The 23,130-nt window shown below is 39.8% G+C and overlaps 3 protein-coding genes across 6 annotated transcripts; 2 read left to right on the top strand and 1 right to left on the bottom strand.

Annotated features, from left to right (window-relative positions):
• Nucleotides 1-1,300: 1,300 nt before the first annotated feature.
• Nucleotides 1,301-3,409, bottom strand: ndufs6 (NADH:ubiquinone oxidoreductase subunit S6). The gene is made up of 4 exons (XM_061760276.1): nucleotides 3,226-3,409; nucleotides 3,029-3,082; nucleotides 2,106-2,228; nucleotides 1,301-1,441 (listed from the first exon to the last, which is right to left on the bottom strand). The coding sequence occupies exons 1-4, from the start codon at nucleotides 3,367-3,369 to the stop codon at nucleotides 1,373-1,375; spliced, it is 390 nt and encodes a 129-aa protein (XP_061616260.1). The 5' UTR covers nucleotides 3,370-3,409; the 3' UTR covers nucleotides 1,301-1,372.
• A 195-nt stretch (nucleotides 3,410-3,604) lies between these two features.
• Nucleotides 3,605-4,947, top strand: mrpl36 (mitochondrial ribosomal protein L36). 2 transcript variants are annotated; one of them, XM_061760278.1, is made up of 3 exons: nucleotides 3,766-4,229; nucleotides 4,514-4,554; nucleotides 4,641-4,947. In XM_061760278.1, exons 1-3 carry the CDS (start codon nucleotides 4,179-4,181, stop codon nucleotides 4,876-4,878), a joined length of 330 nt encoding a protein of 109 aa, XP_061616262.1. In that variant the 5' UTR covers nucleotides 3,766-4,178; the 3' UTR covers nucleotides 4,879-4,947. The 2 variants fall into 2 exon arrangements, with proteins under 2 accessions (XP_061616261.1, XP_061616262.1); XM_061760277.1 differs by lacking the exon at nucleotides 3,766-4,229 and adding an exon at nucleotides 3,605-3,738 and having other exon boundaries at nucleotides 4,514-4,947.
• A 1,129-nt stretch (nucleotides 4,948-6,076) lies between these two features.
• lpcat1 (lysophosphatidylcholine acyltransferase 1) lies at nucleotides 6,077-20,905 on the top strand. 3 transcript variants are annotated; one of them, XM_061760274.1, is made up of 14 exons: nucleotides 6,083-6,349; nucleotides 13,358-13,466; nucleotides 13,968-14,182; nucleotides 14,277-14,389; nucleotides 14,459-14,519; nucleotides 15,417-15,475; nucleotides 17,395-17,429; nucleotides 17,615-17,669; nucleotides 17,738-17,820; nucleotides 17,904-18,029; nucleotides 18,924-19,071; nucleotides 19,687-19,785; nucleotides 19,879-20,020; nucleotides 20,123-20,905. In XM_061760274.1, exons 1-14 carry the CDS (start codon nucleotides 6,292-6,294, stop codon nucleotides 20,254-20,256), a joined length of 1,437 nt encoding a protein of 478 aa, XP_061616258.1. In that variant the 5' UTR covers nucleotides 6,083-6,291; the 3' UTR covers nucleotides 20,257-20,905. The 3 variants fall into 3 exon arrangements, with proteins under 3 accessions (XP_061616259.1, XP_061616258.1, XP_061616256.1); XM_061760272.1 differs by having other exon boundaries at nucleotides 13,327-13,466; XM_061760275.1 differs by lacking the exon at nucleotides 19,879-20,020 and having other exon boundaries at nucleotides 6,077-6,349; nucleotides 13,327-13,466.
• Nucleotides 20,906-23,130: the final 2,225 nt, after the last annotated feature.

Here is a 23,130-nt window from a genome sequence, read left to right as displayed (position 1 = left end):
ATCTGATATACTGCACAGCAGTGATTCCTAACCAGGGTACTGTGGCAAAACTATGTGAGAACTCATTAGATGTGCTGAGGGAAATGATCCACTTCACTTTGTTGGAAAAAAAAAATATTACAAATACATCTTTGTTCATTTATCTATGCCAGTGCCGTAGAGGAACAGTCAGAACAATGTTTTTCCATTAGATGTCAGAAGGCAAAATAAACCTGTGTATCCACCTGTTGCCGTTCATAATACAGAATGAGACGCATGGCTTCATACTAGTACAACAACAGGCCGTGAATTCACACGAAATTTGTGAGCAAATTAAGACAAGAGCATCATTTACTTTTGGAGACATTTTTGTTTGGTGGTGTGCTGTGAGATTTTTAGAATGTAAAATGAGTGCCTTGGCTCGATCAAGGTTGAGAAACACTGGCGCACAGAACTGCTTTTGAAACACACAAATCGTACAATGCTGACACCTTGTGGTCAACTATAGTAAATGGATTATTCTTAGAAATGTTTTAACTAGCAACCCTGTTCTTTATAGCAGCATTGTACACCACTGTGGCCCTTTAGGGATTCATGAGCGGTTCTTTTGAAAGGTAATTGTTCTAGATAGCACCCATGGTATCACAGCGTTCTTTAGACAACATTAAGATTCATATTCAAATATAGCACCAGTTGATGCTATATAGAACCATTGGATAATGGTTGCTCCCATATAAAACCAACAAGAATGCGAGCTAAATAGCACCCTAAAGTGGTCACCCTATGTGTATATGCCCGAAAGAAAAAAAAAAAAAAACAACCTGGTACTTTGTTGAACTAGTAAAACAACTTTCGTAGTGGTAACATATATATATATATATATATATATAGTTTATTTATTTATTTATTTTTTGCCCACTAGTGCGACTTTTAGTACACAATTAAACCTTATGAGTAAACTACTACGCTATAATGTAATGTAATAGTACTAGGCCCAACTGGTAGACCTGTGTCACATATTAGAAGCCTCCTGGACACGACTCGTATCACCAAAATGTCCATTTGTCATTTGACCTCACTAGTAACATAAACTTGTCTAACAGTGGACAGGAAATGTCATACAGTCGTGGGAAAAAATAAAAATATTTAAAAAAAAAAAAACATTCGTACGATAGTGGTTCTACGAGTGCGCTGAATTGTCTTTACTAGAGAGGACAAACAGCGTACGAGTATATCGACTTCTTAACTGGATATCAAGGCGATGGAATTAATGCTCGAATGGATTTCCATACTGCCAGGCTTCAAAAGAACAAACACACCGTCTGGTACGTAGATTATAATTTATTAACCAATATTGCAAGTTATACAGTGAAGCAAAGGGACAGGGATGGATTCAGTGATGATGCTTCTGCTTGAACTGTAATCCACAGTAGCCACATGTGCCCACTTTAGTATCTTTATCCTAGAAAGAGATCCAAAATGATAATTAGTAGCTTCATGGTTTGGATGGTTGCATTTTATGGAGCCCTGCGTTTGACACTATTACTATACATTTAATGTTACATACGACATGTAAATGCACATAACTATTAAAAAAGTGCTAACCGTGTAGCTAGCTCAATGGACCAATGCAAATTAGTGTATACGTTAATTGGTGAAGTGTTTGTGCATCCCACCGTAGACCTGAATGGAAAAATACAAGACCAGACTCTCTGGCACGAATACTCACATCGATCCGTTCCATTATCCTCTGCGGTTATTTTAAAAGAAAAATTTCTTCCAGGGCCATCAATAAAAGTTGTGTAATTTATTCAGAGAAATGGTTGCAGCCCACGCTCACACTTCCCTTGTGTTCATCATAAAATGACACAAGAGTAAGCACCATATTTGGTGATGTAAATAATGGCCAGTAGGTAAATGTAGAGAAAGCAGACATTCATCTGGTTTTAATGCACAGATAATCTTATATCATAATCATATTTAGGATCTTCAGAGTGAAAGATTTCAACAAAACGTTTTGACTGATGGTACATAGATATGAATCACAATTTAAAAAAAAAAATTAAAATAAAAAGGACATTGACAACAAAAAATCTTTAACTGTTCACAGTAGTGCAGTTTCTTACCAAGTTGATGTAGACTTTTGGGTGACCGAGTGCTCCACCGCCACCATCACAGGACACCACATGGGCCTCGACGTCAGTCACACTCTCCTCAGCCACTAACTTGATGCCCCAGTTATTAGTAACCTAAAGACATTTCTACCATTAAAATTATTATTATTATTTTTTTTTTTTAAATATCTGACACTTTTCCCAGAGACTATACTTTCATCTTGATTGCATAGTTGTTTGCATTTCATAAGCTTTGGATCATTCTTGTAAATCATGAAGTTTGACATTAAATGGACTTAGGTGACTAGGTGATAAGGAAACAAATGTTGTCAATATATGATAATTACCTTGTGAAAAACATGAAGGTACAGCATTGTACATAACGAGAACGGAGCAGGCGACACTAGAGAGTGTTCAGAAAGTCGTTGTGATCTTAAATTTCTATTAACTGACATGATTTTATATAGAATAGAGGCCATACACTACTTACTAAAAGTTAGGGATATTCAACTTTCAGGTGAAATTTGACAATTTAAACTTAATTTGAACTCTAACCTTTTGAATGCACATGTCCAATTGTAAAATGTGCCAGTGCTGTTCTCTACTAAGGAGCAACATTTACAACAGGTGTTTGATCCATGAACATTTGTAAAGACGTCCACTTCTATGCCTTTCTGTGACTCTTCCAGTGTCTTTGTAATGTTTGTTGCAACTTGCTGATGCTCGAAGCTAAGGGACCACTTCCTTCTGAGAACTTCTCCTTTGACGTACTGTTGGTCAATTGTTAGTGTTATGATATAAATATGGCTGCGACTCCTGTTGTGAATTTTGCCACTAAGCCCGTTGTAAGAGAATAGCAAGTTGTGCAAAACGTACTTAAACATTTACTTTATATGTGTTAGAATATTCCATTACTCGCCAAGTAGGACTCTTACCTCTTTCTGTCTGCCAACAAATCTGGCCCTCCTTGGGTCTTTTGCATCAAAAACCTACGAACAAAACAAATTTATTAAATTACAACAATTTGGGAAAGGTAGATGTCGTTTGATAACCAATAGCGCAGTCAACGCACAGATTCTTGCTAACTACTCAAGATGACATACACAATAAAACTAATCTCTAGTAAACGTACCTGTCCAGTGTGTGTGATGGGCTCGCCAGTAGTGGAAACCTCCACGCTGTAACGGTGTGCAGGCACAACAGAAAGCCTCAAAGGAGAAACAAACACCTTAAGATATTTACTGAAGGACAAGACTCTAGTGACAGCGGCCGCCATGTTTGCAGCGAGTTGCCTACCCAGACTGCTTTGCGGTATATGCCGCAAGATGTTAAAGCTCCGAATTCTGTCTTACAGGTATATAGCTCGGCTTCAAACAAAACGTATTTCACAATCACATAGTTTAATTTGCAATATATTTGGATTTTATCGGGGATAACATCCATAACAAATTGTTATAATTTCGTTTTAAACTATTAATTGACGAGTAAACTCTCTGCGAGACAAAACTCAGGCCAAAAGTAAGTTATTGCATACCGGAAATAGCTGTATACTGATTTGACCCTGCATCGCGGTTGTGTCGTGACGATCAAAACCCAAATTCTAGGGCCTCTCACCCTGTTTAAATTCACGACGAGCGACTTTAAGGTATTTCCTTGTTATTTGATTTGATAGTACCCCGCGGAGAAATGATAATATAGCTGGTTTATGGCGTTGAAATACCGCAAGCGAGTCGTAGACTAAAATTATTATTATCGGCGACTTCATTGGGTACACCTGCATCAAAAACGGCCTCTGACTTAGGACGGAACTGCTTCGAGGTTACGAACAGATCACAATGATATATTACGTCGTGACTCGTCACGCCGCTCAAAAAGACAGTTAAGCTCAGTTACCGCCGTGCTTGTCTTTTATTTGTTTGTATTTATGGCGGGGAGGTGTTCAACGAATAGCATTGACGTTTTGAATTGATCACATATGGTGCAGCAATACATGCATCCTCCTCGGAATACAACATATTTCTGCAGCTTCGTCAGTCTGTCTGTGTTATACTGCCTCCTGGTGGCCAAGGCGTGAACACGAGCCCAATGCGGTGGTGGGAGAGATGCCTGCCATGGCATTTCCATTTAGTTAAATCGGTAAATATGATTTGAGATTTAAGTGTCTTGTGTTACGAGCTTGCTCACAGAGCAGGTTAAACTCGTAAGTCAAGGCACCACTATAGATGCGTTTTTTGTGCTCTTTCCATCAGGCTGTAAAATTAGGGGTGTCGATTACTCAGATTTTTCGCCATTCGCAGGCAATGTGTTTTACAGCACCACTGAAATTTGTTTAAAATTGCCTATATAAATAGTTTATTGTATTACACTATGGAAATCTTTTTCATCTTTTTTTTATGGGCTGTTCCTTCTCATTACTTTAGGTCTTGACCGAATGGCCTCTCACTTCTTGCAGCACCTGGCTGTATCCTTCACCCGGCAGGTGGCCCAGATGAATCGGTTAACTTGGAACTATTTACCCGCAGTTGCTTCCTATCGATGTCTGTACAGCCTCAGCGCAGCACCTCGCCTTCCATCATCAGCCAGCGTCAGCGGCATCCAGCCTGCTGCGTGCGGACCGTCCTTGCTGGGACAATGTCGGCATCTTCCCTCCATCCAGCCCGCTGATGGGATGAAAACAAAGTCTGCCCTGAGAAGACGCTGCAAAGACTGTTTCTTCGTGCGGCGAAGGGGCCGCTTGTTTGTCTTCTGCAAGACCAATCCGAGACATAAGCAGAGACAAGGCTGAAATGTGTCACGGTAAACAGTTATGAAAAGTGACATTTTGCTACAACAATAAAATGTTTTGCTTGACTAACTTTGATACTATTTTCATCTTGTTTGCAAATAGCCACATATTGAAGAGGAACTGTTTGGCTTTCAGGGCAGCATGTGTGCCTGAGGTTTAGGATTCGAACCTTGATACACAGGATTCCCTTCCACATTCCAAAAACATATATGTTATGCTAATTGAAGACTAAATTGTCCATAGAAACTGAGTGGTTGTGTGTCTATATGTACCCTGCAATTGATAGGCTCCAGGTCACACGTGACCCACAAGAGGACAACCTGTATAAAAATTAAATGGATAGATGTTTGGTTTGCATTTATGAAAAAAATATTGCCATGTCTGGCTTTTGCAAAAACAGCTATTCGGATTTTGAGTTCAAAAGAAAGAGCAAAGAGGGCTTTTAAATTCTGTTGTTCATGTTTTCTCCACACGGGGGAGGCAAAGTCTTTGCTACACATAAGCAGTTGTATTTGTAGTAACCACTTTTTTTGTTTTTTTTTTTATCCCCCGAGTTTCTACGTAGTAGTTTTTTTCCCTGACCACACTTTAACACAATTTAAAAAAAGCTTTCAAAGTGGGGCACACAGGCATCTTGACAAAGTGCAAAACAAAATGGAGGCCCGGGGTACAAGTGGTAGGTCTAAAATGTATTTGGCAACAAACTGAGCAAACCTGCTCAGATGATTTTCCAATTAGGTTCATATACAGTACAGTATACAAAAGAAGTAACACGTGTCAGTGAAGAGGGGGGAAATCATAATTTGATCCCCTGCTGAATTTTTAAGTTTGCTCTCAAATAAATTATTTTTTTGTGGTTGTTTATTGATATGGTAATAGCTAAAATATCATTAAAAATGGCTAAAAAATACAATCTGGAATATTTGCATTGCATTAGATCGACAATGCAAGATTTATAGATCTTGCCACTCAAAAAATTGGGGATCTTGGACTGTTAATTTATGTGTAAAAGAGCAAATTTACGAATTCAACAGGCGATTAGAAAAACTATTAAAATATATCAAAGTCATTGCTTTGAATTACTACACAACGTATGACAAACGTGTCAAGATAGCAACGTATGGAAACAGAAGGATCAAAGTCGACGTTAGCAACGTTTGCGTTTAAACTCCTGAACCGGAAGTGCACGTGCGCAATGTCGTGAGCTTGTTGTAACAGGAGCTGACCGCTGCCCGAGCATCGCACGGTCGCACTCAACTCACCGAGCAAAGAACGTGAGACGTTGACACGCCTCACGCACAGCCCCAAAGAAACAACTTTAGAGACAGATACAACAACATTTGCGACGCTATTTGTTGACTTTTTTTGGTTTGCGCGGGCAGCAATGAACTCGTCGGGCGGTCGCCCCTCCAGATGGGGCAGGAACCCTTTCGTGCATACATTAAAATTCAGCCTGGCAGACAAAATAAAGGTAAGGTACTATTTGTTCCTATAATGCTGTGTGTTTATTTCATCACTGCATGGGAAGTTTACGATGAGGTTTTGAAGACGTATTCAATATTCTCGTTCTTCATCTTAAGGTCAATACTAATATGTGCTAGTAACGTTTTCCATTTTTTGGGGGGGGAGGCAACTTATCCTATGTTATTCACAGAAAAACATCTCTTATGTTTTTGTGTGTATTGGTGCCAAGGAACTACGTTGAAGTGAATTGAGGGGCTTCATTTAGACAAAAGTAGCACTTTGTCGCCGACATCATGGTGCTTAATTTGTTGGACTTGAGGCGCTTCATTTGAACAAACGGCGTGCTTTGCAACCATCTTGTGAAATCTTGGTCCCAAGGAACTATGTTAAACTGTGTTGAGGATCTTCATTTAGACAAAAAAAAAATAGTGCTTTGCCACCATCTTGCGGCATCTACTGGCTTTTTAGGGGGTGGATCAATTATTTGTGGCAGGGCTCAGTCCCTATCCCCCGAAAATATTGGGGTAACACTGTAAATTGTACTTCCACGACCTGTACTGTATGACATTTCTGCACAGTACTAAGGCAAGGTTGACATAATATTAGGACCACATGGTATCTGCACTATTTGGAAATTCCTTTGTACCCTTTTTCTGACTGTTAAACCTTTAACCAATGAGATACCTCGGATGCTGTGGACTCTGGCTTGTGGTGCAAGATGTGACTGGAGAAATGTCAGGAAAAGCCTACTAGAACAACTCAACCTTATTAGGGGTTAATCGGAGGCACTTTAAATGGTGGCAGTTATGTGCTGACTACCATTTAACATGAGTTGAATGTGAGTGGAGCCACATCCCCAGTTATAAGAGGGTGTGCACATTAGTGCAACCACATTATCCGTTTGGTTTTACTTCACCTCTCGAAAAGATTAGATTTTATTTCTCAATTGAGTTGTACATGTCCTTGTTTACATTGAAGTGGAAAAAGTTTTGAAATGTCGAATTAGGTCAAATTTTTTAAAATATATTTTACTAAAGCTTGGCATTCGAACGTGTAGACAGTGTGTAGACTTCTTGTATCTACTGTATACCACAGCAACCACATCAAAACAAATATTTAAGCCATGCTAAAACACTGTGAACCCATCATACTGTTTGTTATACACAAGTTCCTGCAAATTGCTCAACCTTGTTATGCACAACTTTGTAAGCGCTTGCTGCAACTTAGCCTCGTTGTTGGGACAGCTCCTACCTGACAAAATGGTGCAATTGTAGCAATAGTTGATGAAAGGTATAACTGGATTAAAGTCGAGGCCAAAAGGTCATTATGTTTAAGGCCTTACGAGACATTGCTTCTACCGGTGAAGCAAACGTGAACCTGAAGCCTCGCAGGATTCGCCTACTGATGAAGAGCTGTGCTTCCGTCCCTAAACCTAGCATAGCTGTAGCCGAGCCGACGCTTTAAAATGCATCCTCGTCAATCAGCTTTATAGGTCGATGGATTCGCTCTCGGTGATGGATGGATTCTGCTTCTGTTCTCATTTCGCAGACCAATAAAACAATCTCCAGTCAATCAATCAATACTTTAATTTTCTCCTTGACCATCGGTCTTGATTTTTCTTCTTTTTTCTTTTTTTTAAACACTTTGCTTCCTTATTGGTTCCTTAGTAAACTTTCTCCAGAAACACGATACTCCCAAGTTTGTCAGTGCAGCATGTTTTTTTTGCTACAGCCTCAGGGTCTGGAGGTGCCTGCCTGCTTTCATTCCGCCCAAAAACATGCCAAGCACAAACACTCAGTAAAAACAACCTTATTGTTGGCGCTGTTATTTTCCCCCATTAAGTTTCCACTGAGACAATTGAGTTTTCCTTGCTTTTCTGGCCATAAACAATGTTTTTGTGCATGTGATAGCTTAAATTTCTCTTCCTGAATTCTGCGTGTTTCTCCGTAATGGAATGTCTTTATTGGGCGCTTATCATTGCCATTTATCCATTGCTGTTTGCAGGCGCTTGTAAACAGTTGTGTTTGTGCCAGATGACAGCAGTAGACCAGTACAGTAATATAAGCTGAAGACGGTCTGCTTCCCACTTCCCCACTGCTGCTGTCTGGTGTGTTGGTGAGGTGTTTTTCCACTTAAGACATGTGAGTGTTTTACAAAAACAAACATCTCCGTGCCTTGGGCTTTAAAGCAACTGTGGCACCTCCAAAGCCAAACACAATCCATTCGCGGTAGTGGTTCTCAACATTTTTACACCAAGTACCGCCTAAAAAAAAAACTTAGCCATCACGATCATGACGAACAGTTAAATAAAGTAGCTTAGTAGGTGTAATTGTTAATTTAAAAAAATGAGACAGGTTTTTACTTAAAAAGTATATTTATAATATTGTTGTAAGCCGCTTTAACATGCACAGCTTGAACATTAATACTTCGCTTAAATATAGGATTATTTTTTATTTTTTTTACTGTAACAGTGATTCATTTAGAATGTATAACAAAAAGTGTACTGAAATACATGTTAAAAAACAAACAGTTCTTAAAGATTATTTGAAAATGTATTAAAGTTAAAAGTTAAATACAACTGAAAGTTCTTATGCAGTGCTTCTTTAGCATACCACCAAGGTCAATTCGGGCCCTCCTGTGCCGGGTTTGCATGTACTAACAGTACAGTTCTTTTTTTATTTTACGGGTACTTCGACTTCCTCCCACATGCCAAAAACAGGCATGCTAGGTTCATTGAACACTCTTAAAATGTCCATAGCTGAGAATGGTTTGATTGGTGACCAATCGAAGTGCTATGAAAAATGGATGGATTTAATAGTGGAAACATAAGATAAGAAAATAAGAAGAACCACTGTTATTATTAAGATGTTGATGAAGATCAACAATAAAACACTCAAGTCCTGTTGAAATAACTTGATGAATGATGACGACGTGATGTGCATGTGAAGGCAACTCTTACTTCTCACTCTTACCGAGCAACTACTGTAAAACGTAATAATAATAAAATGTTTAAAAAAAAAAAAAAAACAGCAAACACGATTAACTTTTGTATGATGATGCAAATTTTTTTTTTTTTTTACCACTGGTACTTTGTTGTAAGCAGGCGTATAGAGCAGGCAGGTCAGGAAACAGACACTAGGCAGACAGTAGAGCTCGTTTGCGCTGAGTCACACGTTTCTTAGCAGTGAACATCCTGTCATGGCTGCCAACTCCAACTCACAAACAAAACACAACGAGACATTTTGCTGGAGCTGTGATGGCCACAGACTGGAGGCAACCTTTTATCACCTATCAGAAGAAGCAGCATAATTCCCCGTTAAGCATTCTTGGGTGTCCTGAGATGAATATCTGCTATCTGTTGCCAAATTCAGGTGGGCCGTGACCTCGATTGCCAGATCTACTGTTTTCTTAACACACATGCCTTAACCTGTTCCTGCAACAACTGCAGAGGAAATCCCTCCAGGGGACATCAGATTTTCTTAATTTGATCCCATTACAGGACATACAAAACATGTGCAGCGCACACTTGTTTTACAGTTGTAAGGTTCTTGGTTAGAATCTCGACTGTGGCATTCCTAAAAACATATGTGTTGTTCATTGAAGACTATTGTCCTTAAGTGTGAATATGAGTGTGAATACATTTGTCCATATACGCCGTGGTGTACCTTTAGCCCAAAAGTCAGCTGGCAAACGTCAATGATTTTGAACTCAAGATACTTTCTCCTCTCATTCTCTTGTAGTTAATTAATCTGAAAGATTTTTGTGTGATAAGGTTGTCAACTCCTTCCACCAAATACTCATCCAACCATGCCTTTAAGTACTTTGTGCACTAAGTAGAAAACAACAACTGAAAAGGGCCTTCCCCAAACTGTTCCTGCAAAGTTAGAAAAGGAGGAGTTGGTAAACTTCACCATTCGGCATTCCACGTATGGAATCCAAATGAAATCATCAGAGTGAGTTCCTTAATTGTTAGAAATCCCGATCAAATTTCTCTCCTGTGTCTCTACTGTGTGTACGGAGGTAAAAGTATGTGTCCCGTGTTTGCACTGGTATTTGGCTCTGAAGCAGCTGGCTAACATGTTTTTATACGCCGAATGGAGGAATGTCAAGCTGTCAGGACTGGCTGAAATACTGTATGTTGTAACATTATATTGCCGTGGCATGTACAAACAAAATGTATTGTATGTGTGTGTGTTTACTACTTGTGGATGTATTTTAATATTTTATTTTGTCATTTTATTCAACACACTTTCACCTTGGCTGGAGAAATTGTTTTACGTTCTCACTGGGTTTTATATAATAGGTCGAATTTCTTGAAAAGGTTGGAAAAGTGTTAGAAAATATATTTTACAGAAAAAAATAGTTCACTTCTAATATACTAAAATACGAATGATTTTGGGTGCAGTATTTTTATGTGGGTATTCATGTGAAAAGACCATTACCACACAAGGAGATATATTAAAAAGCTTTAACAAATGAAAGTAAGCAATGAAAGAAAATAATGTTCAATATATTAGAAAGGGACTTTGATTGTTACACAAATCGTCACTTTGATTGTTACAGTCAACTTTTTTTGAATTGTATAAAACAAACTGGTCATGAGTAAATGCAAAAAAAAGAGTTTTTATAAAAATATCAAGATGTAACATTATCTAATGTGCAGTAATTTCCGAAAACATGTATCTTTGTTTACATTCTTCATCCTAACTTGATAACGTCAATATTTTGACATACTGTACAACTTGATTGTAATGCTTAATCTTTATTCTCAGTGTAAGCAATTATTTAATTGTAGCCATGCATTAGTGCTTACAGACTACGGATTCTCAGTTTTTTTTTTAACACTATAGTAGTACCGTAATCTGAATTAGCCAGTGCACTACAGACACAGTACATTTGTTTGGGTATGCATTGCTTTAAATATTGTCTTTGAACATGGAAAAAAAAGCCTTTTAGGGCCAGTTACATGATTGTGAAGGAGTGTCGCTGTCATTGTTGTTGGATGAAGTGGCACCTTCATAAAACACTAGAAAACTGCTCCCCTCTGCCTTCGTTGTCATACCCCCTCCTGAGAAAATGTCAGAGGATCCTCCCAGATGGATTTGTTAAGCTCTGTTGATGCGTCAGACCCAAGTGGGGGCAGGGAGGCTGGAGGAAGAGTTAGAGCATCATAAATCAGCCTCACCACTGTTTATTTATTAATGCAGGCCTGCAGCGTGCACCTGGGCTTCTTCAGAGAGAGAGAGAGAGAGAGAGCGAGAGAGAGGAGGAAGGGATGTGAAGGGTAAGCTATAATTCCCCAGAGAGTTGACAAAATGCACATCAACGCAAAGTAGGAGAAAGACAGTTGAAGCCAGCGAGGCATAATAAATGAAGGCGCAGATGGGGAGCACACAGACATGATGAGAGTGGGATTGACTGATGGATGAATTGGAGGGAAACGCCTCCGAGATGGGAAATTACTGCAAAGCGGGCCGGAAGGTCGACAAGGGATGGCCCGCATGGAAGAAGAAATGGAAGAGAGGTCGGGACAAAGGGGGGAAGGGGTTTAAAATGTCACAGTGTGAATTTACATGGCCGGGACCTTGACCAGCGTGACCCTGCGAGTTCACACGAGCGCCACGTGCCAAAAGAAAGTCATTCAAGTCAGCTGACTTGTCATCCTCATTTCTGCACCAACTGACCTTCACGTTACTTGTACCAGATGACCAGCGGGTGGCTTTCTCCTTGCATAACGTTTCATCTCATTTTTCACCACTTTCACCTAAATTATTCATTGATCTAAATTATTCCAACTGAAGGTAGTAAGATAACAAAGGCCGTCAGATGCTATCAATTGCTGGATTTTGATTTAGTATTATTGTGCACTATTACCTAACCTTTTTACCTTTGGCATATAGAGAGCAATTCAAGCTGTTTATTGCCACTCCAGGCTAATGAATAGCATTGATGTTGCGTTGTGCAACAGATATTTGAACATAATTACAGGCATATTTTTTTTTATCCTCTGAAAATGAACGATATATCTCCAGGTTAGTGGGGACGGTCTCCATATATAGTAGATCCGTTTGTCTGTAGGTAGTGCCCCCCAGTGGCCAAGGTGTGCACACCTGAAGGAGCAGCACAATGTCCATTGAACTAAAGCAAAAAATGTGACAAAAACTGTTTAATTCTTTACATTCTCTTGAATTAAATTATTAATGTATTTCAGTACAAGTACAAAAACAGACTAATGGGATTTTAATTCATCATTTTAGCATTTTAAACAACTGCCTAACTCATTACTGACTTAATGTGTTGACAGTTTTTCTTGTCTTTTGTTGCAGTGTTTCCACTGTTTGCTCTGTGTGTCTTTAATTGCCCTCGTGGGACATATAAAGTTTTCTTTTTGTTTTTAAATTTGAATTGGATTTGATTGAAGGCTCAGTTTTCAGTGTCATTGAGGTATTGAACAGCAGGTATAAAACAGCACTGCATGTTTTCCCCCCCATTATTCTGCTTACATTACATGAAATGGTACAAAGAAAGAACATGCAAATTGCACGCAGGAAAGCCAGCGCTGAGATTCGCTACGTTGCTGTATTGCCGATTTGTAATGCAAATAGTACATGTAATTGGTATTAAAAAATAAGACCGTTACGTTGTAGAGTACTACTAAACTATATTAATGTGCCATGTTAAAGGAATGTGTACATCTAACCAAATCAAATCCTTATTTCCCTTATGTATTGTTTCTGTATTTCCAGAGTTAATTAGCGTGCGCATTAACCCATTAAAACACTGGCCCTGGAACAAAGCGTGACTGTCAGTGGGGATTCAATTGGGAGTTAGCTGTTTCCCTTTTAAATGGCCTAATAGGATGTGTGTATCCTAGGGATACTCAAGAATGTCAAAGTGGCTTTCTGCCACAAATGATGTACTGCGTGACTGCCCGAGTGTAATTTGTTCCATTTATAGTTACGTAATGTCTCTTCCGTTCTCTAGATTGGACTGATGTCTGTTACGGTGTTTCCAGTGCGACTGCTCTTGGTGTCCTTCCTCATGCTGCTGGCGTGGCCCTTCGCCTTCGCAGCCTCGCTGGGACGCTCCAAGTATGTTGTTGAGCCGCAGTCATGGTGGAGAAGGTGCGTGCATATATATATATATTTCAATAATATTTTTGATGTTCCACCTGAAAAAGAAATACACTTAATGTCATTCTTTCACTCTGAAACAAAACACAACCCACAGTAACATGTACCTGTCGGCCTTTAAAGGGTCACGGGGGAATCCCGAAACAGTGAAAGAGTATGATCATGCACAAAACCTAAAGAACACAGGTCATACGCAGTCTCGTATAAAGTACCTGAACGTGATACTTGAGTAAAAGTACAAATATTGAAACAGAAAATAACTTTGGGAGAAGTCACCTTGTGGAGTATTACTTGAGTAAAAGTCTGAAAGTGTCCGATATTAATAGAGCTTACACAAAAACACATACTGTACATCCACCGTTTTTTTTAACACTACTGTAATGTCATCACAAGCAGGACTATTTTCCTGCATTGTGTTTCATTGACATGTTTTTGATGAACATGACTGAATTCTGCATGATCTACTGTACTTGCCTGTCATGTTCTTTACAGTTGCGTAGACCTTTCCTTACGTGTCATCATGCGGGCCATGTGGTTTTGTGGGGGTTTCCATTGGATTAAGGTGAAAGGCCAACGGGTGGCGCCCTCCGAGGCCCCCATCATCACCGTGGCACCACACTCCACATACTTTGACGCCATCCCAGTCACCTGCACCATGTGCTCCATAGTTACCAAATTGGAGAGTGGCAGTATTCCCGTCTGGGGCAGTGAGTAACATGCTTGACCTAACTTCTGTCCAGCACTTCAAAGTGCTTCAAAATGCTCGACATTTACTTCCAATAATTTTTTTTGTCCAACCAGCCTTGATCAGGTACATCAGACCAGTATTTGTATTCCGCATAGACCAGGACTCTAGGAAACAAACTGTTGAGGAGATCAAGAGGAGAGCGCACTCTGGAGGGGCGTGGCCTCAGGTAACAGATCCATTTGACTTTACACTTATTACTTTCATGTGAAAAATCTGCATTTCTTTTTCGATCTAGATCATGATATTTCCAGAGGGCACGTGTACCAACAGGTCAAGCCTCATCTTATTCAAGGCGGGTATGTACAATTGAATTTATCTATCTTTTACCCTTCATCAGGCTGCGAACCATATTTGACCCTCACTAGGAAATATTATTTCAAATGATAGTGAAAGCAATAATGTCAATGGAATGTCACGGAGGCAGCAGCTCATACACTTTTCTGTGTACAGGACACATTGCCAAAGACATAAACCCCGCCCACTCCCGCACCTCCACCGAGCAATCAATTAAGTGCTGCTTATCAGAATCGAATGCCAAGCTGTGCATCCAAACAAACTCAATGCAGCTCTGCTTACCTTCCACAAATTCACCACTGCCTGATTCACCCAATTAGCCGCACTGTTGTGGAAAACAGTGGGACGGAAGTTTAGAACGGCTTGCTCACAGAAAAAAAATGCAGAAATGGGGAGATGACACAACACTGGTCGTATAATTTCACACTTGATGAGTGTGCAGGCACTCCACTAACCCAACTATTCTATGCAAACAATACAAATTCAATTTTCCATATATGGGCCTCATATATTTATTACTGCCTTCAGATCTGAATTCATTTTTGCTCTCGACAAAACAATAAATACCAGGTAGTAATTTTACTGAACACCCGTGCGTTACTTGAGGTCACCTCAACAAAAACAGTGTGGCACATCGTTGATTTATGAGTTTATATTGTAATCCCCTCACTTCCCGTGTCCAACCGTATTTTGCTGTCAGCCACTGTCCCCTCCTGCGCTATCTAATCCCCATTTATTCCAGTCTGTAATTCCATTGGTCTATTTCTATTGTGTATATTGTTCGCACTGTGTTCAGTCTGCGTGCTGTTCGCATAGTCAGATCGTGGCGGCGCATAGTCAGATCGTGGCGGCTCACAGCAAAGCTGACTCATTTCCTCTTATCCTCTCTGCTTGCCCAGGTGCTTTCATTCCAGCACTTCCAGTGCAACCAGCAGTTCTGCGGTACCGAAACAAGCTGGTAAACACAGCATTAACAGTACTTTTGGCACCCTCCTGACAACAATACACAAATTTACACGCAAACACAAACGTGATGTAATGGGTTCCCTCACGTTACATGTACATGTTCCTCTTTTGTTGAATGACTTCATGTTCTGCTCGGATGATATTTCATCCTGCCCTTTCTTTCTTTAGCCATCTCTCTGACGAATACACACACACTCATGTGTCACATCTCTCAATGGACCTCTTCCCACATGAAACATACATTAGATACTACCCAGCAGATTCCCGAGAAATTTCTCAATCTTTATGATCTCAATCACTATTGTTAGGTGTTAAACACATGTATGCATATTTAGTTCAGTGGTGCCTTGATAAGAGTGACCTGACTTATGAGTAGTTGTTGTTTTTCTTTTTTTTTTTTTTGCAGATAATTTTATCTTTTGACTTGCAAAAATTTGAGATACAAGCACTGTATGGTGGCAGTGACCTCAACTCACTTCAAAAACAGCAGCAGTTTGGCATACGGTGAACAATTCTTCAAAAAGAGTCATCAAGCTGTTTAATGCCACTCCCAGTTGAAACAATTGCATATTGTGTATTTAAAACGACCACTGAACTTTGCCTTAAGTCCTCTAGCTTAATGCTAAAACATAATGGGAAACGACATAGGCGGGCTAATGAATAGCATCTGTGTGGCAGTGTTATAACGCTTGAACCAATGGATATTTGAACACAAATGGATCAACGACACATGTAGACAGACCATAAAATAATACTGACATGTATTCTTTATCCTCTGCGAAAATGTCAAATATTACTGCCGTTTATTGCGTTTCTCGTTTGTGTCTGCATGACTGTTATACTGCCTCAATTAAATAATCATCATGCATGCACTGTTTAATTCTTTACACTCATTTAATGATATTGTTTTTATAAATTTAAATATTATAGAGTGCTATGTCCCTTATTTAAAAAAACATTTAAATGTTTTTTTCGGGGGCTGGAACGGAGAATTCAAATTTTCATTCATTACCGTGGGGAAAGATGTTCTAAGATGAGTGTTTTGAGTTACGAGCATGGTCACGGAACACAGTAAACTCGTAACACAAGGCACCACTGTATTAGTTTTTCGCATGTACCTGTATTTCTTATAATTGTGTGGGTACCTTGTGATTGATATACTGAGTTTCAGCCGAGACTTGTGTCAACATCTCAACCACCCGAGCTGCGGGCGCATTCCCTCTTACTTCTGCGTCCACAATATAGCAGAAATGAATAACTTTTATCCAAGCCAAAGGTAGCGCAGTGTACTGTTTACTTTCTCATGAAAAACCCTGTGCGTAGATGACACTTAAATCAGTCGAAATTGAGTCAAGTGAAGGACACATTGCCAAAGACATAAACCCCGCCCACTCCCGCACCTCCACCGCGTCGACAACTTCACCGAGCAATCAATTAAGTGCTGCTTATCAGAATCGAATGCCAAGCTGTGCATCCAAACAAACTCAATGCAGCTCTGCTTACCTTCCACAAATTCACCACTGCCTGATTCACCCAATTAGTTCAACAAGTTCATTTCACTGCTTATTTATCTTATTTGTTCACTTCTTTCAAATCTTACTAGATTTTGTCGCAAATATGAATATTTTAGTTCTGATAAAAAAACCTGTTCTGTACATTTTTAGTGTGACTTTTACGATTTCAACTTTTTTTTTTTTTACGCGCAAGCATGTTCATTTTAACCAAACTGAGTCCGCGGTGGGCCCCTCACTGTAACCGGAGATGAATGTGAACCCTCTGCCCTCCACCCTAACCTACTCTCATACCATTAAAACCCCAGTTGTGCACAAAAGCAACACAGTTTTCTGTTATGGCCTTCAAATATAAGTGTGTCCATGTTTGTCATTTCCTTTCTCCACTTCCCTTCCGCAGGATACAATTTCATGGACGTGGCAAGGGCCCGGAGCGTGAGTGGCACACACCAACACAAACAACCACAACAAACCACAGTACACACACAACTTCTACTTCCTGCTGTTTGTGTGACATAGTTTCACTGACGGACCAGCTTTTCTCTCTCGTGTCCACCGTATTGTTTGATCACGTTTTTCTGGACGCATGTATCGATAAAAGCACATTCACTTTCTCCCAGGTTCAAGATCCTATGGCTCACTCTGTGTCAACCTCACAACAGCATTGAGATAGAGGTGAGAATTTTTGATTACAACGCAGTGGATCGTGACATGTTTACTCAGCTGACATTCTCTGTTTCCAGTTCTTGCCAGTTTATACTCCCTCTCACGAGGAGAAGGAAAACCCAACACTTTTTGCCAACAACGTCAGAAAAATCATGGCCAAGTGAGTACATATTTACATGCATGCTGTGCGTTTTAAAAGCACGTGCAGGTTTTTGATTACCTTCCACCGACTTTCACCGACAGAGCGCTGGAGGTGCCGCTCACAGATCTGTCCTTCGAGGACCGGGAGATCAGTTTTGCACAGGGGCCCCTGCGCATCCAGAACCCCAGCAGCCTGCTCGAGTTCAATCAGCTGTTGCGCCGCTTGGGGTGAGTGCAGATTGACTGGGTGTGCAATGGATAGGCGTCAGAACAGAACTGTAGCGCATCGTTGATGACGCTGACATCCCCTGGTGGCACAAGAGAAACACACCAAATAAAAACTGAGCATTAGTAGAATGCAATTATTCTCAGTACCGTGCTACCACGCAATATCGTGGGAGATATGTTCCAGACTCACCCGAGATATATGGAGATCACATAAAAAACGTTTACATAAAACACGTAAACGTAACACACTTTTAAAAGTATTTCTTAGCGCCTGTTAAGTCAAAGCAGGCTTGCTTGGAAGCTGTTGGCTTTTTTTTTCACTCGCTCAACAAAAGTCAGCTAGCTTATCGCTAACACATTAACGAAATTGAAGTGCTAATGGGAAATTAGCATAGATGCTACGGTAATTGTAAACCTTCAAAACAACTGCTATTTTAACACACAAAGCAACAGCACATACAAACAGCATACAGACTACTACTGTTGGAGACTACAGTATTAGTTGGGGACTGTCTCTGCCTCTTCTTACTGTTAGTTAAAAAAACTCCACTGTCTTGCAGTACACCTGACTCAGCCTTGTCTGTACACTTTAAAAACCCATAAAAAAAAAAAAAAGAAACCGATTGCTTAAAAATCTGCCATATGGTAGGGGCCACGCCACTATATTGTGTTTTAAAGCATGTGTGTAGGGTAAAACAATATACAAAAATAAATAAATGTTTTTTTAAATAGTCGCAATACCACGGGTTTTCATCTATTGCGCATGGGTCTGGAATGTATCCCCTTGATAAAAGGGTCACTGTAAGAAGTGTAAATAAAAAGGGCTCTGAGGTTTCACTTGCTAACCAATGCCTGATAATTGATAAAGGACTTTTATTCTCTTTGAAACAACAGACTGAAGACCACAGACAGCCTGCTGAAGGAGCAGGCCGGCAGAGCCAGGAAGCTGCAAAGACATCAGCTGACCTTAGAAGACTTTGCATGCTTCCTTCACCTGCCTGTTACAGATACACTCAAGCAAGTTCGCAGCCTCTTTGATGAGGTAAATGATTAGCGATTGATACATGTTGCTATTCTTCGACAGGCGTAAAACACAATAAATATATGATGAGCTGAAACTAATATTATAATATAGTATCACTTGCACATTATGCAACACCTCCAATACAATGATATCCAATACAACAGCTGTAAAAAAGTAGTATTACAAAGGTAATATAACTTAGTTTTTTTATTATTGTTGTTTTAGTTTAGTTATCTTTTGCTGCTAAGCGACCCGCTCCCTCTAGTGGAGATTTTGCAGATTACAAAAATCACCTGCAAGCTGAGTGGTGAGATTCTAAAATGTTAAATGCTGACATCTTTATATTAAAGGAGACATGTTAAGCATTTTTTCCTCAATTTAAAACAGCTCCCTAGGTGTACTGATAACAGACATTTTAGAAATGTTTAGAAATCACACAAAAAAAACATTATATATGAAGATTTACTTCACTATTATATAAAAACCATAAGTACATTTTCCGTAATATTCCCCCTTTAAATAATGTAAAATTTTGTCCATTGCAAAGCAAGAAAACTTGATAATATTTTCATCTTAGGATCTAATTTGTTCCCTCAATACTGCCTTATGTGAGTGATGTTTTATTTTGACCAGGATGAAGAGGGACACATAGACATCAGACACTTTGTTATTGCCTTGTCTACCATTTACCAACCATCAAGGTCAATGGAGACCCTCAAGCTGGCTTTCAAGGTAAAAGCAGGTTTACCTTAAAATCAGATTTTCTATGTATGTGTTTTTTGAAAATGTATTGCATTAAACTACGATCACACATCGAACATGCAGATGTATGAAAACGAGGACAGCGGCGAGGTCCATGAAGACGAACTGGCCTCCACTTTGGAAATAATGTTGGGGGTGAAAGAAGTCGAATTATCAATGTTGTTTATGGAACTCGATGGTCCAGACACTGGGAAAATCACATATGGTAAACAAGGCTTATTTGGAAGGGAAAAAGTACATTTCTATTGGTGTTGTTATCATACAAGGACAACCTCTTTGACCTCCTCTTCACCTTTTTTTTGTCCAGATGAACTTCATCATTTTATAGAGCAGCACCCACGCTTTGTCCAGGACTACCTTGACTTTAAAGACCACCCACGCAAATTCTGTGTCCGCCGACCCAACACTTGCAATGGTCAGAACCACGACAAAGACAACTGAAAACAACAATTTCAGATAACTTTATCTTCAGCAGCAACTCTGCCACTTAAATGCCTTTACAGCAAGGGTGGGATAATAAACACTGAATGGAAATGAAGCGAGCAAGTGGCCCAGGACGCTTCCTGGTTATATCGGAAGCACTGTGCATAACTTTCTGTCTCTCTTTATGAGATCTGTTTTACAAGTCTATAAGCGGTTATTTATTTTTTATTCTTGTGCACCTTTTCTGCTTCAGATTAATCATGTATCTCAGGATAAAGGGGTTCTACCGAACACTCATTGCTAGTTTTTAAAATGGGTACACATCAACTTTATATTGCAGAGGGGAAAGGTAAAAGAGGGCCAAGTTACTACTTTGTAAAGTTTTTATTACTCTTATAGATTATTTTATTTGATGTTTTCATGCTGGTTTCACGATTTTGGAATGGTATAAAAATACTGTTTTCCTTTGGCTTCTGAAAGTAACAGCATTTGCGTTCAAAGATAACTCTGCAAACGTAAAACTTTCATTGGAATCCTTGTTTTGAAATGGAACACTGCTCTTTTTGTATCATGACTTCAATGCAATAACTACTTTGGAAAACTAAATAAGAGTCTCAATGTTTGCTCTGTCAGTATTTGATTTCAAAAGTAAAAGTGCTTTAAAGTATGTGTTGCTATTTTCCACTTAGCGGGGTCTTTTTCACAATTTTGTTTCAGAGGTAGTTGGCATCAGCGACCTCGCCATTTCCAGTACTTAATTCTTGCCAATTGTAGTTATTTGCACATCATGTTCCGGTCCTCTTTGCATCCCTTTGCAGGCACAGTGGTTTTCATTTTGAGTCCACATGGTGGCGCTAGCTCTCTAAATCATACTCAACACGAAACGCACGACTGCCCACCTGATGGACAGGAAAGGCATTACCTCATTCCCTTTCCTTTCATTCCTCCAGGTAAAAATAGACAGATTAAGCCTTGGCTTTGATGAGAGAAGCCTATAGAGGAGGTGTGGAAGCTGGTTAGAGAGCGCAAGAGGGGGATAGAAACGGAGAGAGAGAGAGACTAAATGGATCGTTCTGCTCCAAATCCAATTCCTAATAGCTGCAGGGAGGGTGGGTGGGAGGCAGGAGGGAGATGAAAACAGTCAAAGTTAGGCAAGGGAGTGGGAAAGGGGAGGGTGGAGGGAGTGCCGGGTGGGGTGCAGATATCACGTCGAACAATTAAGACCTGCCTTGAGGGTCTAAAGAAGACGCTTTGATGAGAACATATAAATTGCTCAGTGAGCAGCGCCTCTCTGGAGTCTCTCTCAGATACTCCTGCCTCAAAGGAATCTGCAATAAAAGACGCCGCCTGCAGCCCAACACATAGGAAGGCTGGATTGTGTTCACAGTATTTGGGGAGCCATCCCAGCCGGCCAAACGGTAAACAGGAACCCGATTGCAGGTCCGCTGATGAGCCTGTGTGGTAATTGCGAGGTCAAAGGTCCCGCAGTTGCTATATTTTAATGAGCGCTCGCATGAACCTGTCCAGACAATCAATGCTTGGAAATAGTTTCCTGAAATATGACATGAGAAAATGAAAAGGTTGATAATTACGCATGTTTACACAGTGGCAATAGTTTCCTGAAATACGACATGAGAAAATGAATGGGATGATAATTATGCATGTTTATAGAGTGGCTGCGAAGGAGTGTCATTACAGTGGCTACCATGGCAACACGGCTGAATCTGTGGTCTGTGTATGTTTTGCAACCCAAAATTCAGGTTTGAGGATACAACCACTCAGGGCTACAGTGGCCAGACAAATATTACACAGAATTTATTTTTAGAGCAGTGTTTCCCAACATTTATTGGGCCAACATTTCACATTACAAAAGCCTCCCGGCACAACCACCAAATTGTCTCAAAATTGTTTACTGAAATGATGATGATCTCATCTCAATTTACTCTCAAAATGTACTTGGTATGGGCCTGTTAAACACAAAACTATTGTGTGTTTGAAGGCCAAACAGGCGGATACTCTGCTTAATTATACATTCTGCCATCTCGTGGAAGACAATTTTATTTTCTGCTTTTCGGACCATTTAAGTAAAATCGGATAATTTCCCACAACACACCCGAAGCTTTACAGTGGCTGGGAATCACTGCTTTAGAAAGAACTCAATAACATGGTTTTAGTATGTTACAAAACACTTTAGTATTTGAATTAAAGCAAAAAAAAAAAAAAAACCTGGCAGAAATGAATTTTTGTTTACATTGTATTTAATGATGTCATTACTGTATGTTTTTATAATGTACAATTAATAGAGTGCCATTTATCTTATTAAGAACACTAGGAAATTTTTGTTTATTGGGGAAGGCTGCAACGGATAAGTGACATTTCAATAGGAATTGATTTAGGATACGAAAACAAATTTTCAACTTGTATCTTAAGGCACTACTGTAATAATTTTCAACTTGCAACTTCAGTCCCCACAGCCCTCGAGGTGCTTAAGGCGTAAGCTACTGCTGAACCAATGGGTAAACACACAATGTAATTACAGGTTTTGCAGTACTTTATAAAACCTGTAAGGCTTTTTAAGACAAGCTCCACAACAGCATGGCATTTGTGCCTTTAGCCAAAGTCAAAAGTCAACTTCTACTTTGCGTTGTTTTGGTAGGAACTCCACCGTCCCAGTTCCGAGTAGAATCTCTGCACTGCCTGTGGAGGTTTTGCACTCTTCTTTGGCCTTTTGCCCTCACACCACAGACCACATTCCTACTTATCCTTGGAGGGTTTTGCAAGCTCGCATCTCCCAAAAACAGAGCGATGTAGGTGTCGGGAGAAGCGATGCCTTTCCTATCCTTATCCTGAGTCACTTTCCATATTTTCATGGTGCAACCAGCTCATTTTTAT

Source organism: Phyllopteryx taeniolatus, chromosome 21 (genome assembly GCF_024500385.1).
Source record: "Phyllopteryx taeniolatus isolate TA_2022b chromosome 21, UOR_Ptae_1.2, whole genome shotgun sequence".
NCBI lineage: Eukaryota > Metazoa > Chordata > Actinopteri > Syngnathiformes > Syngnathidae > Phyllopteryx > Phyllopteryx taeniolatus.
This window is presented reverse-complemented; position numbering and strand designations above follow the sequence as displayed.

Coding starts and splice junctions, on each gene's coding strand:
- lpcat1 (XM_061760272.1), top strand. CDS start 6,263: ATGAACTCGTCGGGCGGTCGCCCCTCCAGATGGGGCAGGAACCCTTTC. Junction 14,520..15,416: donor CCTCATCTTATTCAAGGCGG/GTATGTACAATT, acceptor CTGCTTGCCCAG/GTGCTTTCATTCCAGCACTT. Junction 17,821..17,903: donor GTCAGAAAAATCATGGCCAA/GTGAGTACATAT, acceptor TTTCACCGACAG/AGCGCTGGAGGTGCCGCTCA.
- mrpl36 (XM_061760277.1), top strand. CDS start 4,525: ATGGCCTCTCACTTCTTGCAGCACCTGGCTGTATCCTTCACCCGGCAG.
- ndufs6 (XM_061760276.1), bottom strand. CDS start 3,369: ATGGCGGCCGCTGTCACTAGAGTCTTGTCCTTCAGTAAATATCTTAAG. Junction 3,083..3,225: donor CCATCACACACACTGGACAG/GTACGTTTACTA, acceptor TTTTGTTCGTAG/GTTTTTGATGCAAAAGACCC. Junction 2,229..3,028: donor TTGTTGGCAGACAGAAAGAG/GTAAGAGTCCTA, acceptor AAATGTCTTTAG/GTTACTAATAACTGGGGCAT.